This window comes from Aulostomus chinensis, chromosome 11 (genome assembly GCF_037954235.1).
Source record: "Aulostomus chinensis isolate RoL2024-O1b breed Wild chromosome 11, RoL_Achi_v1.0, whole genome shotgun sequence".
Classification (NCBI taxonomy): Eukaryota; Metazoa; Chordata; class Actinopteri; order Syngnathiformes; family Aulostomidae; genus Aulostomus; species Aulostomus chinensis.
In genome coordinates this window covers 18,364,262-18,381,738 of record NC_141330.1, presented here as the reverse complement: position 1 = coordinate 18,381,738, position 17,477 = coordinate 18,364,262, and the positions used below count along the sequence as shown (strand labels likewise).

At 42.6% G+C, this 17,477-nt stretch overlaps 1 protein-coding gene across 3 annotated transcripts in view; it reads right to left on the bottom strand.

Annotated features, from left to right (window-relative positions):
* Positions 1-7,902: 7,902 nt before the first annotated feature.
* The window catches only part of rspo2 (R-spondin 2), a 68,541-nt gene continuing 58,966 nt past the window's right edge, over positions 7,903-17,477 (bottom strand). For all 3 annotated transcript variants that reach the window (XM_086217363.1, XM_086217364.1, XM_086217365.1), the window contains one exon: positions 7,903-9,458. In XM_086217363.1, coding sequence (XP_086073489.1) covers positions 9,343-9,458 — 116 coding nt within the window. In that variant the 3' untranslated portion in view covers positions 7,903-9,342. The remainder of the gene's footprint in view (positions 9,459-17,477) is intronic.

Below are 17,477 nucleotides of genomic sequence, written 5' to 3'. Positions count from 1 at the left end.
GTGTGTAGATGACTTCAACAAGTCATGTCATAATTCACGAGTTCTCAGTCGAGTGACGCCTTAAGAGGACATTTTTCTTTTCTTCTCATCATTGAAGGGCATTGTAATTTTATCTGCTGTTTTTTTTTTTGGGCCTTTGACAATGACTTTCCTCCACTGGCTCACCAGGAAGCTCTACGTCAGCAGTTTTTTTTTTTTGTATTGTGTTGGTTTGTTCGTTCATTTGTTTACAGTTTGATTGATTTTACTCAGTTGAAGGATTTGAGTCCTTTTACCCAGAGAAATGGTATGGATCATGTACTTCTGTTGTCATCCCTCTGTATCAACAGGAAATCTTGTTTTGGTAGCATTAGATGTTGATGTGGGCGACACGGTGGTGCAGTGGTCAGCACTGTCGCCTCACAGCAAGAAGGTTCCAGGTTCCAGTCCCGGCTCCATCACAGGATCTTTCTGTGTGAGTCTGCATGTTCTCCCTGTTCCTGTGTGGGTTCTCTCTGGTACTCCAGCTTCCTCCCACAGTCCAAAGACATCAAGAGGGGACGAGGCTGATTGATACTCTAATTATGTTATGGAACATGTGATTAAAAACTAGATGTCAAAAACTGAGGTTCCAAGACAATATTCTATCCATACTCAATATACCACCTCTAATTAGATATTTATGAGCTTCAATTGCACAAATATACAACACTTCATTTTGGTTACCACGCAGACCTATAACCCGGGATGTCGAGGAAGTAACATCCTCCACTGGCCTGTAATAAACAACACTTCCAGAGCCAAACATTTTCCAGGGTGGTCCTGGCTGTCCAAGTGCTACACAGGCCCAGCTCAGCTCTGCTACGCTACGCTTGTTATCCAGTACAGCACCGGGGCATATGGCATGTTGCCACGGTGGTTTGCATGCTATTGTGCTACTTTCAGCATGGCTGGATCGCACCTCACCATTATAATGACCACAAAGGTCAAATAAATGGTCTGGTGTTAATTCAGTGTAGCAGTGATGAGGGAACACACAGACTCAGATGGACTGGTGGACTTATGAATGGTGAAACAACGTACAGAGGGGTCAATTTATTACAAGTGACAAGCAGAACAATGGTAACCCTGTGGTTGCTATTGAAGCCGGTATGATTGCAGTTTAATTACCCTCATAGAAGTGAATGTACACACTGAATCACACACATTTACCCAGACTCACACATGCAAAGACTACCAGACTGGAGCCTGGCAGACTCCTGCTCTGATCCCACACTCATGCAGCCTTGCAGGGGGCTGAGCAATGTGCCAGGCCTGACTCGCGCCCAGACGGATGCCCGTTATACGCCCCCGTAACAGCCTAGCTTGCTGCCAAACCACACAAGGAGATAGTAAACGAGGACGGGGTTTAGCTCAGCTTCCTTACACACCCACCCACCCACTCTCTCTCACACACACACACACACACACTCACACACACACACACACACACTCCACGTGGTTTATTTTATCTGACTCATAACCCTAAACACACAAAACACAATGCAGGCAGGCAGCAATTAGGGGCCTGTTCATTGTGAACGCCAGTATACAAGCTCTATAAATCCTCAAGCAAGCGTTCTTAGAGTGTACAAACTAAAGTGCTGGGCTGGTAAGCTGATGAATCCATATGATTTTACTGTCATTGATCATTTTATGCACGCATGTATTTGCATCTACATTAAAAATAAGCATAAGACAAAAATAATAGGTACGAGAATTAAAAAATAAAACAAGTCACTAAGCCTGCTGTAAATGTGATGCAGAGTTTGCATGCTGTTAAAAGATTCAGGGGGGTCTTTCTATTTGGATGTGATTGAGGAACATGCATACGGACCGAACAGACAGACGGCATGCTAACATATTAGCATGGTGAACAAAATAAACATCAGCTAAACATCAGCATGTTAGCATTGCCATTACGAGCATGTTGGAATGCTAATATTAGCATTTAGCTTGAGAGAGTCACTGGCCTGAAGATTTTCCAGTCCCAGTGTCCCGTAGATATGATTTTGTTTGGTATTTGAAAACCAAATTAGCTGATATGTGATGTAATTTATTTCATTTTTTGAGCGCAAAGACAGAGCCATTTTTAGAAGACATGACCTGCTGTCTGTGTTGGTATAATACACACAAGTTTAGAAAAAAAAAGGCATCCATCCATCTTCTTCTGCTTATCCGGGGTTGGGTCGCAGGGCAGCAGAGAAACTCAGACTTCCCTCTCCCCAGCTACATCATCCAGCTCCTAACAGGAGATTCCGAGGTATTCCCAGGCCAGTTGAGAGACAGTCCCTCCACTTTGCAACTGAGTATTTTATGTATTTAGATTCCTTAAGTATGAAAACAATGGAGACCTGCCGTATTTGCCGTGTATAGTCTGACCTGTGGCTTGCTGCAGTTCAAATCTGACTGAATGATGCCAGAGCTCCCCTTGAATACCGCCATGTTGAATTTGTGGCTGAGATGACAAAAAGTTGCAGAAGTTACATGCACCACAGCATCGTGACAGAAGCAGCCAACTGTCATTCCTGCTTTTTGTTCGAGTCAAGCTAATCAAACAATTTCCAGTGGCTGAAAAATGTTAGCAAATGTTTGCAGGTGTTAGCAGGCCAGTGGAAAATGGTGAATACTGTTAAGTTGAAGTTGTAAGTATGTATGTTTTCACTTTGCAAGGCGTATTACACCACTTTTTGTTTGCTTCATTGTTTGTTCACTTCATGCATCTCCAATGAGGACGTGACCTCAACTTCAACTGAGCAGAGACCAAACGATACATTCTGCTGTTAATTTACGCAAAAATATACTGAACGACACTGCAGCCTATGTACTGAGTTTGTAGTAAAGAGGAAAGTATTTCAGACAGAAACTTGATAAGTGGATATGTCACACTGTGGAAAAGAACTTTGGAATAGATTTTTATTAATGCTCCTCTTGACTGGATCCATATGGCCACTTTACACAATATCGCCTGCAAGATACCATTTAACTGCAATTGTTTCAGACTCTTAACCGACAGATGAGTCATCACTTTCTACAGTTAATCACTTAAACCAGCAACAGCAGAGAGCAGAGTGTGAACCAGAGACTCCACCGCAGGTCACACTCCACAGCAAAGGCTGGGAGCCATTTGCATACACACCACTCACACACAAACACACACATGGAGAAAGAAACACAATCAAGGCTGGGAACCACTGACATGAGGTCAAGACCTCCCCTACAGCTGAGTTGATTAAGCACGTTTCTACAACCCACACACTGCCCAATAAAATCTGCTGCTCTGAGGATGATGACTTGCTCAGTGGGAGCATCACCGGCCCCAGCCTTCCCTGAGAGCCCATCCCAGAGAGCCAGACCCAAGTACAGCGGCCTGGTTGCAGTGGCTCCACTTCCACCCACTCACTGTGCCTTGGGGGGGCAATCAACCTGGCTTCTTGTTTTCAGAATAATGCCTGTTTGTACATGTATGTTTGAATGAATATTTCCTCTGCAGACCCTCCAAGTGGAGGCAAAGGTTGTTTCTGAGGCATGGCACTGCATAATCCCTCTCTGAATGAATGCGTGGGGGGATAAACATTCCTGGACAATGAAACCTTCCTTTACCCCCTACTGTATCTCTACCCACTTAAAATCTGCTTACCCACAATGCATCACTTGGTTCAAGTGAATAGCCCCCCTGGAACCGGTGCGGTGCCACTCCAGAGTAATATATTCCTGCCCTTAGAAGCCACAAGTGTCAGCCATGGCTCAAATACATCCCTTCTGGGCCCTCATTGAGCACATTATATCCAATTCAACTGCTCTTAATATACTTTAATAAGATCTGTTTTCGATTAATTCTCCCTTGAAACCGGTAGTAACACGGCTACTAGGTGCATATAAAAATTGCATGAATGGACTGCCAGAGAGAGGAGGGGGAATAAAAGAATCCTTGTGGATTTGTCCTCACCAGCTGGCTCTTGAGCCCAATATAACGGTAGTGCCCATGGCTCTGAAAGTACCAGTAAGAGGAAATGTTTGCCCAACCTGTAATGTTTTTAAGGTGTGCATTCAGTTGAGGTCATAAAGCACTTGCATGTCACATCCTGTGTGGAAGGACACAGTTGTTCAGCCCAAATTTCCCTCAAGTGAACACGGACAATGGCTGTGTGTTGTGTTTGGATCCCAGTGTACAAATAAAAGTCACGCATTTCAGAGCAACCTGGTGTGGAATAAGCCAAAAAAAAAAAAGTGTACAGAATCCACAGGAAACACCTCACCAGCTTGGGATAGAAATACACGTGTGTTCCTTGTAATGGATGGTAATAAAAAAAGACTCCAAGTCCCCGATGCACCTGCTGTTGTGGACCACTGAAATACTTCCACTGCACAAGCTAATAAAAAAAAGATAAAAACAAATTAATACACAAGGTGAGCAATATTGCAATGAATCGTGTCCCCTTCCTGTCCAGCTGGTGAGGCAGATGTGGAGGAACTAAGCAGCCGTGATCATTAGGGGCACAGTGTTGGTAATGTAATTCCAGGCCAGCCCAGAACCACGTCTGAAAAGTCTCTGCAGCAATAACAACAGAATATTCTGAGCAGAAGATTTTTCCTCTGGGAAAGCAAATAACTGTCACAGATAATTAGCGTTGGGTGAAGAACATATTTATTATAACATGTTGCTTAGCAACTCCAGATCAAACAGAAATCTGCATTCAGAGTTGACTTTGGATTGCAATGCGGCGCAAGTTAAGCCAGTTTTTTGGTGGGCTTGGAGACTCCATGGTGGCTAACAGAGAGAGGATCTGCATGGTTGTTGTCCCAGCTCTTAAGTCAGTGGGCTGTGAAGATTAAAGGAACATGCCAAGTATGCTTAGTTGCGATCCTCTCAAGCCAGTCAGTTAGATAGATAACCTTTAATTTCTGTGAGAGCTGAGACCTACAAAGACTGCTAGTTTGCTTAGCACAATGAATGATAATGGCTGGGAGGCATTAGCATAGCTCCGCCCGAATTCACCAAATACACTTTTGTTCAAAACAGTACTTGCCCACATTTATAGAGAAAATGTTTGTGTATTCCATTTGCTATCAATAATTTAAAATTGTAACATTTTGTAATTTTTGAAAACAAAAACTACTACTACTTTCCTGAGTGGTGTCAGTGTTGATGTTGAGAAGTTGTCACAATGAGAGACAGGATGAGCTGATTACTTTTGGACAATCCAAGATCCTGAACCTGAGGTGTCTGAACCAAAATCCACAGTGGAGGAACCACAGGTTCCTCAAACCGCACATGCAGGACAGAAGTATGCTAACACTTTCTACCCACTGTCGAATTTATAGTGCTAAGCTAACTAGCAGTCTCCTGGTAAGGGTCACAGCGGCCTAACGGCACACATAGAGGGGGATCTACCTTCTTCTCAAAAGTTGGCCTGTTCTTTCAATGACTCTAGGTTTCCTCCAGCAAGTGATGGCTCATTATATTAAAACATCAAATTACGGCAGCCTTTATTATCCCGGGTAATCTTATTTGCACTACCAGTGTCATAACTTCCATTGCTGCCATCGGAACAAATGCGTCACGTGTGCAACAACTAAGAGCAGAAGAATGTAGAGCAGAGGTCCCTGAGCCCCTCCTCTTATCCTCTTACTGTCTTACTCTGGTGGTATATATTGTGTACAATAGATGCACTTAGGCACTGTAACAACCTGCTGTAAAGCCCAGATTGCTATCACTGATCTCCACACAGTGGAGAGCCCGCTGGGTCATTTCCTGTTAGTGGTTTCACTTGTTGTGCCTTTGAAGCAGGCTTTAATAATAGGACCCAACAGAACTAATGAAAATGCTCCCTGTCAGATTAAAAGAGAGCTTCAGTCCCAGCCACCTAACCACATTTAGCACAAACATAAAACACACACACACACACACAGATGCATGCATGGACTCATACACACAGTTTACAGAAGTGGTTTACACAGAGAGGACCATTCTCTCTGATGTGTGGATGATTGCTAACTCTCTCAACAGCACTGAGAATACCATCCGTGTCCTGTTTCTCACAGTGGAAGAAGAAAATCAAGTCAAAGGCAAAAGGTGAGGGGAGGGAAATAAAGAGATCCATTCATCCGGGATATGCGACTTGATTCTTTCTCTACCCTTTTCTTTTTCCATTGTAAGTCAGCAATGTGTGCTATACTGTAGTGGTGGTCTTGTGCTTAATGAATCCACTTCAGTGCAGTTCCTCTCCATAAGCCTTTAGGTTTAATCTCCCAGTCTGGAGCAGTGATAGTCTGGCCCAGGGGATGACATCTGTGAATCGTTCATTAACTTGTAACCAGCAGCAGATGTCTTTAAAAACAACTCGCTACATCTAAACCTTATTTCATTCCCTGCTACAGTCATTTTTGCTTTTCTTCATTCACTGCTCATCTCGACTGGCAGCGGTGAAGCCGTTTGTTGGCCAAATGTGAAGCATTATTTGTGGAAAATATGTAATTTTATGGCAATTCGGCAGTGCTATACAGAGGTCTGAATCTGACCAGGTTTGAAGGGATTTTAATCAAATAAAAATGGCATTTTGCCCCATTCAGCAACAATCAGTTGATTAAATCAAATAAAACTTGAAAGTTTGCTTTCCCATTCCCACCCTTTCAAATTTTTCAGTCTTGGCACACATTTGATTTTAATTTGTACAGTGAAACAGTTCCTCTGCTCCAGAATATTTCCCATAGCTGTACAGCGTGGAGAGCTGGTAAATATCCTTCATTCTCCCGAAGACAGTTGGAACTCTTGAACTCTCTTGCTTGACTTACTTTTACAAGAGTCTGTACAGCAACGCTACACCAGTGTGCTGCTCTGCATATGAAGGATTATAGTCCTGTGATACTATACTATACTGCCTGTCAAAGTCAAAAATTCCAGGTTGCTGCTGGTATGTTTACACAGGCAGCGATTTGCCAATATCAGCCAGATGAAGACAATAGCCTGGACGATGTCAGCAGTAGTTTCTAACAAGATGGTCCAGCTAACGGCAAGTCTGACAAACTTCAGAATTCAGGAAGGAACCATCATTTATAGATCATCTCGAGAGTGAGTTGTGAGGCTAGGATGCACTGCACTGTAGTTTGTTGACTGATGATTCCTAATTTTTGGCATTTTTATTTACGTTTTTGCCAGTTTCAGGCCTCCGCAGCAGTGATGTCCTGTCCCTTGAACCAGCTGTGATTTAGGCCTTAACATGGAGATGTAGCAGAGAGAGAGAAGGAGAGGCGTTTCAGCTCTGATAGGCTCCACCGCAGAAATCTCATGATTAGTGGGTGGTTAATCAAAGCAGGAAGGCTGATTATGCTTCTCCCCCGATGATAAAGATGTTACACAGCGTGCTTCATCTGCTACTGTGCATCTATAAGCTGTGCGGCAAATCCGGTGTATTATATAGTGTGCTGGGCTAAATTAGCCATGACTTGCGTTCCCACACCACCACCCCATACACCAGAGAGACTTACCCCAAAAAAGAGCTTTTATATCTGTTGTCTTGTTGTTTTGGGAACCTTCAAAATGAATAAGTGTGACGTGCATCCCATCAAGAGGCAGCTGAGTGTGTGTGTGTGTGATGAAGGACGAGCAGCAGCGGCAGACACGTTGTTATGGCATTACATGTTCGAAATGAATGAGCCACCAATGACATGCGCTGGTTTGGTACCCTTCAGGAGGATACGTCATCTTGAATTACAAACCCTTTAGAGCGCCGTCATGCCGTTAAGGCCCAATTGACCATATCCAATCCTTTGGCTCGAGGCAGCGCTTGTGTCATGCAGCGCGACATGATGGATTTCACAAATGTTTTTGCAATTGTAAACTAAAGTGAGACAAGGAAACAGCAGTTTCAGAGTTTAGCCACATATATTATAGACAATAATGAAAAGCTTCATTATACAGTCACATGAAATGTATTTTTAATAAAACACAATGTACACATATGCAGTCCTATGACCATACATTTGCTGGAGTCTAATTGTTAAACCTAGAATATATCAAAGCAGAGTTGTATTTGTCTTTTTGTCTTTTCTTCAAAACATTGAAATCAGTAGCTGAGGTCAAATGAATGTAATACAACACTTTGCGTGACATCAGACAAAAAAACAAAACAAAAACCTTTTTCCAGGTGTTAAAGATACGCACTGTTATGAGGAATTCAAATAATATTTAAGCATATAAGAGTAACAGTATGAGGCAAAAATTCTCACCGAACAAAGAAGTACAAAATAGAATTAATAAATAAATCAAATATATACCATATAAATGAAATAGCTATGTGGCGGCTATATTTATTAATTGTTTTTAATCATTTTAATCTGCAGCTTGGTAGTACATCCTTTTTAACTTCTAAAACATTTAGAACGGTGAACAAGTCAATACTGAAAATACAGTAATAAGCTTTCATAATTAGATAAACTATGTACACATGAGTCTGTTGCCATGCTAGTTGAACAACTAAATTTCTTTTTTGTTTTTACTTTATCCACACTATACAGTTAGAGCATAAAGCGGCCTGAACGTAAACAGTTTGTGCTGAGAATAAAATACTTTGCAACTATGCATGTTAATTTCTTTAATATTACTCTCAAAAATGTACATAACATAAAGGCCACACATGGGAACACTCCATCTCCATTTCCAAGGAAAGGTGAGGGTCGCTTTGACATAAATATAGGAACAAAAAACAGTCTCTTTCAGCTCAAGAAGCCATTTTCTTGTCCATCAGTTGCTTCAGCCGAATCTCTTTCACCTCCTCGTCCTCCATCTTGTTTCCTCCTCCCCTCCTTCAGGGGTTTTTCGCTGAACGCCTCCCCGTCCCCCCCGTCCCCCCCGTCCCCCCCACCCCCAGCGGTTTAGCTCACCAACTCTCTCACTCGCTCTCCTGTACACCTCCCTCTATCTCCCGCCCCCGCCACAGTCTCTGGTTGCCCCTCCATCTTCCATCACCCTGGACGGTTAATGACATTGTTAATGACGGGAAATGAGTTCAGTAATGTCAACTGTGAAGGTCCACAAGGCAAAGGCGAGGGGTGGGGCTGCAGGAGTCACCTGGGGGAGAAGCAGCAGGAGGCAGAGGCATGATGCATGTTGATACTGTATGTTAGACATCAATTTTTTTTGGTTATTTTTTTTCTTGTAGTGATTTGTGAGTCATGCCGGTGTTGTGGTGAGTGGGTGGGTGGGTGGGGGAGGTCTGGGAGGCGGTGGGGTTCGTGATAGTCGGTGGTCAGGGTCTGGGTGCAGCAGCAGTTAGCAGCTTCGCGTTGGTTCTTTGTTCAATGGGTAGTCCGTGGTTTAAGTCCTCACTGACTGGAGCGTGCAGAGGCCAAGTGGTCGCTGTGTTGGTTCTGAGCTCGAAACCGCAGCCTCTGCTTGTTCTTCTTCTTTGGTTCTTTGGATCGGTGCTTCCCTGAGCCTCCTGGGGGGAAACAGAGAGAAATTGTTATCCCTTTAATGAACTCTTCCCTCTGTTGTTGGATTCTCCAAGTATAACAACCGTAGAACTGGAGAGAAATGCATGTCAAATAATTCTGCTTGGACTTCTTCTTTGGCGTGTGTTAAGATCTCTCAAAGCAAACATGTCATCAAAGCTGAATCACCAGCAGGAGCACTAGAGCAGGGCAAAGTAGGGCCTGCGGGCCAAAACTGGCCTGCCGTTAGGTTTGACTTAGCCCTCAAGGTGTAAAAAAAAAAAAGAAAAAAATAAACAAGCTAAATAATCATTGAAATCATCATCTACACCTGTTTTTTAAAATATTCTGTACGTCACTATTTATGCTGTTTTGTGTGATGAAAAGGATCCCTGAATGACTCTTTTTTGTGTATATATATATATAATTTGATGGCAGGGTGACACTGCAAAGGACGTCGGCAGCATGTGACAGCCACTCATGCACTGTATGGGTCAAGCACCAGTCTACGATGTTACACTACATTTGTTCTCCGGGTTCAAAGAATAACTTGCACTCTAAAAATGATCAGTTATACAATGGAAGCAACTTACAAAACTGCATTTACATTGTAACTGAAACATGAAGAGTTAAGTTTTTATTCAACTACAAGGGAACCTCGGATCTTTACACACTTTTGCATTCATAACAAAACACTGGTTTTCAGTTTTATCAGTCCAGCGTAAAAAGATTTGGGCATCCCTGAGCTAGGACCCTCGGGGCCTTACAAAGTTCTCTCTGGAACAACTGTCTCAGAGAAACTGACTGAACTACAGAACTGTGTGAAAATACGCACCATTAAAACACTCCTAAACATCATCTTGCGCGGTATCACAGGGTTTTATGTGCAAATCCAAATGTGGCTCTCATCCATCTAATTGGTGCTACAGTTCATTCAGTTCCCTGCTTAGCGATGCTAACCCTGATCCTCTTACAAGTGGTCCACACTGCTGCTGCCAAGCTCCTGACCGAGTCATCCAGGAGGTGTCACGTTACACCAGTCCTGTTTTCTCTACACTGGCTTCCCATCACATTTAAATTTCAGCTTCCAGATTCTTAAGATGATGTTTTGCAGCCGTATAACAGCAGAAGGAACCTGAGGTTCTGTCTGCGTTCTGGGTTTGTTCCTCGCTCCAGGCTGAACACAAAGGCGACTGTGCTGTTGAGGGTCTTTGTTGTCTCTTGTTTTCTCTAGCTGTCTACATGGATTCTCTCTCTTATTGTATCCACTCAAATATCTTTCACAGAGTCCATGTTTTCGCCCCTGTAACCACCGCCGCCGCTCGCCATTCATGTCCACACTGTAACTCAAGAACCGTATCACAGAATCCTGTTAAACTGTACACGTGTTTTCAATATGGTCCAAGCTGGATCTCTATTGTTTTTGATGGCTGCTGCTAACTTCCTGTGGAAGCCATATTGGATTATTGATTTTTACACAATCTGAAATATCTTTTGCATGACTTGATGGATTTAGTGGGACTTTAGCGGGGGGCGGGGGGATTTAACAATGGTAGTTGGGTAATCTGCTACTTCTAGCATCTAACCATGTCTGTTACTGGGAAGAACTTGTAACATACAGAAAGGTGCTTTATAAATAAAATGTTTTTATTTACGGATGGTGCACTGCCCTCTGGCCCTGAGGAAATATCTAGATTACTGTAAATGCCTTCATTTACTTGAGTATTGTGGTTAATTCTTGGTGTATTGGTACTTGAAGAGAGGAAAGTGAGACAAATATTGTTGACCTTTTGGCGCAGGTTGTTCTTTTTAAGTGTGAATTGTGACAGTCCACAAGCTGTGTTCCTCACAGGAGAAAGAAAAATCAAGTTTGGTCGCTCTCAAATGGGTTCGATTTGAAATCGGAAACCAGCTCAGCTCTACGAAACCTGACAACATCCATGTCTGAAACAACAAGCATGTTTAAACACACTCTGATGCAGATGATGGCGATGGCAGATAATAACAACCGTTCCGTACGAGGAAACCGCTGCTGTATCTCCGGTCAATGATTGACACATCACAAATTTTAAAATCTCATTTTAGTTTCAAGTGTTTACTGTGCACATTGCGGTGGTTTTAGAGCGTATAACTCTGGAGAGCAATACAGAAATGTATTGATGTTTAAAAAAGCGAGTATTCAACTCAAGAAAGAAACTGACAAAGAGTACTACGAGAGTACGAGTACCTATAATTTGACTCACATACCTGGGTTGTGTTTTTTGTCCACCATTGTAGTTCCACTAGACTAAAATGACAGGCTGAAATGTACCTCCAAGAACATTTAGAACATTTTGAATAATGTAGAAGAAGAAGAAGAAGAAGAAGTGAAAAAGTGCTTAATAGATCATGAATGTGCAATTACAGTCAGTTTAAAGATGGAGGAATCATATTTATTTCTTAACTCTCCTACAAATGATGCTACTAGCACATACAGAGTTACATACAGACGAGAAGCTCCAACACTGAACCTCACTTCTAAAGAAATGCCTGTTCACCCCAACACTGCTCCTCCATGAAAGAGAGAGGGGAGATCTATATGGGAAGTTGCATAACGTTCTTTCCAAGTTGGTCCCCCCAAAGCCCAAGGTTAATCCATCCCAGGTTTCACTGGGTTGGGCAAAGCATGCTGGGAACTGACTTCCTGCTCTCTTGGAAGCTTGTGTGGTGAAGGTTCTGCACCCACGACTCTCTGTGACAGAGAAAACTTGGGCTACTGAACCACAAGGCAACAATCTGGCTGCCAAGGCCACAAATAAGATAACGAGGTGTGTGTGTGTGTGTGTGTGTGTGTGTGTGTGTGTGTGTGCGTGTTTGTGTGTGTGGGATGTGTGTGAGTTAGTGTGAGGGAATTTAAGGGAAAAGAAAATCTAATGGGGGAAAAGTGGAGTAAGGCTTGGATGATGAGACGCTATCTGGATCCTGATCTAGAACACAAAGAAATGGGCCATACCATGGTTCGCTTAGGGGGGACGCTCAGGAAAACTACAGTTTTGAACGCAGCCGTTTGCCTTGGACATGTTACTGCATCGCTTGGCTCTCACGAAAAAGAGTGCGTAAAATGACATTACGTCTAATTACCTTCTCATATGTCCTGACGTTTTGCCTTTTAAACACCCCGAACACACACATTCGGCGCCCATTCTCGGGACAACCAGTGAAAATATTTAAGGCGACACGCATGAAGAAGCAAGATATTGCTCTGCTAATAGGGACTCTCAATGAATAATACAGATGCACGCAAACATCAAACCATCTCACAGCTATTTCCTGTAATTATTCTAATCTGGCTATTTGGAGTCACATTGCTAATCTCAACCACGGCAATAAAGCTCCACACACACAGCCTGTAGTTCAAAAAAGCAGCTTTCTCATCAACTCCATCGAAATTTAACGCCCTTCCATTCAAGAATGTTACCACAAAGACTTTGTACACTTGCTTAACTGATGCCACTATGTTTTCTTTTTCTTTTTTGTTTTTTTTGCGTGACTTAAAGCACAATAAGGTTTGTTCAAGGAAACCTGGAGCTGAGAGGCGTTTGGCTTGTTTTCCAAGTAGCCATTTAAAGAGGTAATTTTCATTCACAACTGTGTTGCCAGGAGCCTAATAAATAAGACTTTCAGTGCAATCAAATCGAGTTGAATTACATTTGACAGCAATAAAGAACCCAGTGCAGCATTAAAACAGGAAAAGCCCTCACGGTCCATTCCTTGGACGCAAGGCTGCATTTAAACCGAAAGGGCGTGCATTTACAGCCTGAAACACAAATAAATATGTGTGAGTTTAAGTTAAAAAGTAGTTTTCCTGGCTAATACAAGGCCGGGCAGGGGATCTGTCATACACACACACACACACACACACACACACACACTCACAAAACTGCAGGAGAGCAACAACAGTTTTTTTATTCACACTGAGCAACTGGGTTCAAGAGGTATAAAGTGCAGCGAGATTTCTGAGACCAAAAAGCAAAGCGATTCAGTCTGAGTCGATCATGCCTTCCTTCATTCAGTCTTACAAAATTAAACGTGCGCGTGTGGATGACATTATAATTGCATCAGAGAACTGTATATATGTTGTTGTTGTTGTTGTGTTTTTTTTCTTTTAATGAAATCATCCTTTCGAATCTGCAGCAACCACAAAACAAGAGTTAAAAAGGAAGTGCAGTAACCGCATCCTGGCCAGATCATCTATGGAGCGTCAGTCAAGCTTAGCGAAAGCAAAAAAAAAGGACATTCAAGGACTACTTTTACTACCAAATGAAAAAAATATGCATTTGGATGAGGTGACAATTTGGCTGTTTAAAGGGAAAAACACACTTTTTGGGGTTGAATTGCTAAAGAAGTCCGACCTCTTGACCTCAGGAGACGACTCACTGAGTAGAGGTGAAGGAACAGTAGCAATAAAAGGACATCATCGTGTGGAGCAGCAGAAATGTTTGGGATTGAAAGATTAATATGAGATAAAGCCATTTTCAGGGAATTGTACTCTTTGCCTAAGAGTCAGTCCTCATCAAAAGTCAGCATCACAAAACCTTGGACAAATGTTCTCATCTTCCCTTCTCTCGCCGCCTTTACCGGGCGGTTGGTTTTTACGGCTACCTTTTTTTTTTTTTTTTAACCCCGTTGCTTTTTGTGCCTTTGGCTGTAGCGAGTTGATGACAGCTGTCAAGGCAGCATACAAGTGAAATTATCATCTTACGAATGGAATATACAAAACATTCTTCCCCAAAAGAAAAAGAGAAAGTTATGGAAGCCATTACAGCGGGAGCCAAATACGCTCCGTGAGCTGATCCCTGATGCTTTCCAGTCATCGCCTTTCAATTATAACATAATAAATCACCAGATTCTGGATCTTGTAAAGGACTCCGACGATATCCAGTGTACCGTTAGCTGCGCTCCGTACTGAACCTTAACCTAACCTTACCCATCACAGACGTTCTCACATGCTCAATAATAATTTGAAACATTCATGTTGAACGTTAAGTAGGCCATATTGACAAGGTCTGACTTTTATGTACTACAGGTTCCCCTGCTGGAGCGCCACGCTAACATGATCCAATATTTCAAAGATTCAGCCCGAGTTCACCAAACTAACTGATGAGACTTTATGAACTTAACCTCCAGAGCAATTTTAGAACATATGTCCTAACCCTAACTTCTTAATGCTGACAGCTAGAGGGCAACCAATCCCCACATAAACCCGTTCCCCTCACTCCTGAAACAACCCTAATGAGATTGTCTATCATATCTGTCCAAGAACTCCCATTTAGCCTTTCTGCAGGGCTCCCTCTCCCTCTCCCTCTCCCCCCCCCTCTCTCTCCCCCTCTCTCTCTGTACACTGAGCTTTCATCATCTCATATTTACGACCGATGTAATCACTTAAGCTGATTAGCAAGGTTCACAGAGGAAACAGTTTAATTTGCCTGGAAAAAAATGATTAAGTCATCTCAATTGCTTTCAAAACCAAGAACAAATTCATAAATCCTACAGCATGTAAAGATAATTTTGTCTTGGAAGGCACCGTGAGCTTCAAATCTTTTCCCTGTTTTTGTTTTTTGTTTGTTTGGGGTTTTGTTTTTGTTTTTTTGCATTGCAACTAAAGATGAAATCAAAAGAGAATGTCTTTTATCAGGGAATTAGAATCTCCCTTTATACTTTTTTCTTTCCGCTCTGGCTCGCATCGACTCTCACTACAGCAAACCATAATTTCACCAATGTTTAGTTTTCCCTCATAGATACCATCTTTTTTTTGTTGTTGTTGTTTGCCAGCTTGACATTTGTGTTTGAGTTTAAAATGAAAGTAAATCAAACAAACAAACAGGGAAAAGGGAAGAAAAAAAAAAAAAAAGGGAAAATCTCAAGCGCAAATCAAAATGTTTTGTATTTCTGAATCAGAAGCAGAGCCTGCGGTGGAGCGGTTGTTTACCGCTGTCAGAAATGACCTTTGTGGAATTTGTTTATGTAAACGTGCGTGTGTGTAAAAAAAAAAAAAAAAAAAGAAAAAGAAAAAGATGCCCAATATGTGCCGTGATTGCAAGCTTCTATATCACCTACGCGAGCTTGAGAAGCACTTAGTGTCATTTCCAAAAGTTTCCACTGCCAAACCAGTGAGCAAAGAGATATTAAACTTGTCTGCACGCACTGTGGTGGACGTTCCTCAATAACCTCTCAAAAGCCAGTCAGGATCTACGCTTTTTTCTTTGTCTTCCCCATCTTTCTTCTTCTCCCTTTTCCCTGCGATGATATTTGAGGCTCTCAGCAATAATTGAGACGACTGCATGGTGGAGATCCAACAATGAGTTAAGCGCTATTAGACGTATCATATTATTAGGCTCGCACTGCAGAATAATATCTCCTTGCGGAACGGCAACATGACTACTTGTCCAACTGATGCACTGAAAGATAATCAGTCAAATCCATATCCACGGGGAAGGAAGCCAAAGCCAAAAAAGCTCCCTTCATCTGTGTCAAAGCTAATATCTTTGTTTTGGAAAAGCGGACCAAACTCAAGAATATGTATAAGTTTACATGAGAGAGAAAATCTGCATTATGCAAGAGTGTCGTTTTCCAATGAAATCAGACTTCTATTTACCTTTGTGTCACAATTCATACGAGGAGTCATTTCTCCTCCTCCTCCTCCTCCTCCTCCACTCGAGACAAGGAACTTTTCCTTTACTGGCCCCCAGGCTACTGTGGGGTTATCTATATGTTACCCTATAATCACAAAGGCCGTGACTTGCTAAAAAACAGCAAAGCACTGAGCGTCGCACAGGCCAAATGATTTCATCCACTAACGGCCCTGCAGGAATCGAAGGCCTAATCTTATCTCCATTGCTTGCGGGTTGAGAAAAATCGATGGCTGACCTCGAGAAGGCATTAAGACGTACGGTAAATGGGATCCTATACTGCTGAAAACTCTCCCCAGTTCTCCTGTTACCCCATCGCTCCACTCGGCGCAGGCGGTCAATTAATAACCTTCGTAGGACAAAAGCAGGGGGGGAGAAGGAAGAGGAAGGGTGGGGGCCGTAAAATAAATCAGAACAATTTTGAAGTAGATTCTGGTGGACTTAAGGAAGGTAAAGCCGGATTTTTTGGCGGCTCGTCTTTTTCATAACCAGGCCAAAGCGGAGGCCATTATTTGTGAGGGAAGGAGAGAACTACTGGCGCCAGTGAGATTTGATTTCAGTGGCAGAAATTGGATTAGCAGCCATTAAGGGCCTCCTCACACATACATTTATAATGCTGTGAAGGGGAAAGGATGTGTAGCCAGCCAGCGTTCTCCTGACTCACACACCAGCAACTGTCTGACAAAAGGTTACATACACTGCCCCATACTGCTGCTAAATGTAGTTTTCACTTGATTTATAGGTGGGACACAGCGGCGTGACCTCGGATGCCCTGTAGTTCATTAAGGCCCAGGCCCAGGCCAGGCCAAAACTTTTAATGGAGCTTTCTGATGTTTTGTGCGTGCGGAGAAACACTGTGGTTGTCTCAGCTTACATTAAAAGCAAATATTCGCTTCAGTTCGTACCTGCTGGAAAAGGAAGGAGAGAACATTTTACAGATGAAAAAGCGTCAAAACAAAGACCCTTGTTGCAGACCTGGAATGAGTGAAAAAGCTTGAATATTTGAGAGGAAAAACTAGTAGGAAATCCTGCAGCACAGACACAAATAAAGTCAGATGTTGGAAAAAAGAAATCAGCCTTTTGACTGAGAGACAATCATTTACAAGAAGCTCATCTTGCCAACCAACTGACAAGAGGCTCTCTGCACAGTGTCACTTTGCTCTAACAAGGTTACTCTGGATCACACTCTTTCATTCACTCTTTATTTCCGCCATTCTCTTTGCGCCATGCTCTGTTTACTATCACTGCGCCGCTGGGCGAGAATGATTTAAAACATACGCATTCCAATTTAAAAAGCTAATGTTGGGATTAGGTCGGTCATTATTTTCTCATCTGTGACCTGGTGGAGGATCTGTGCGG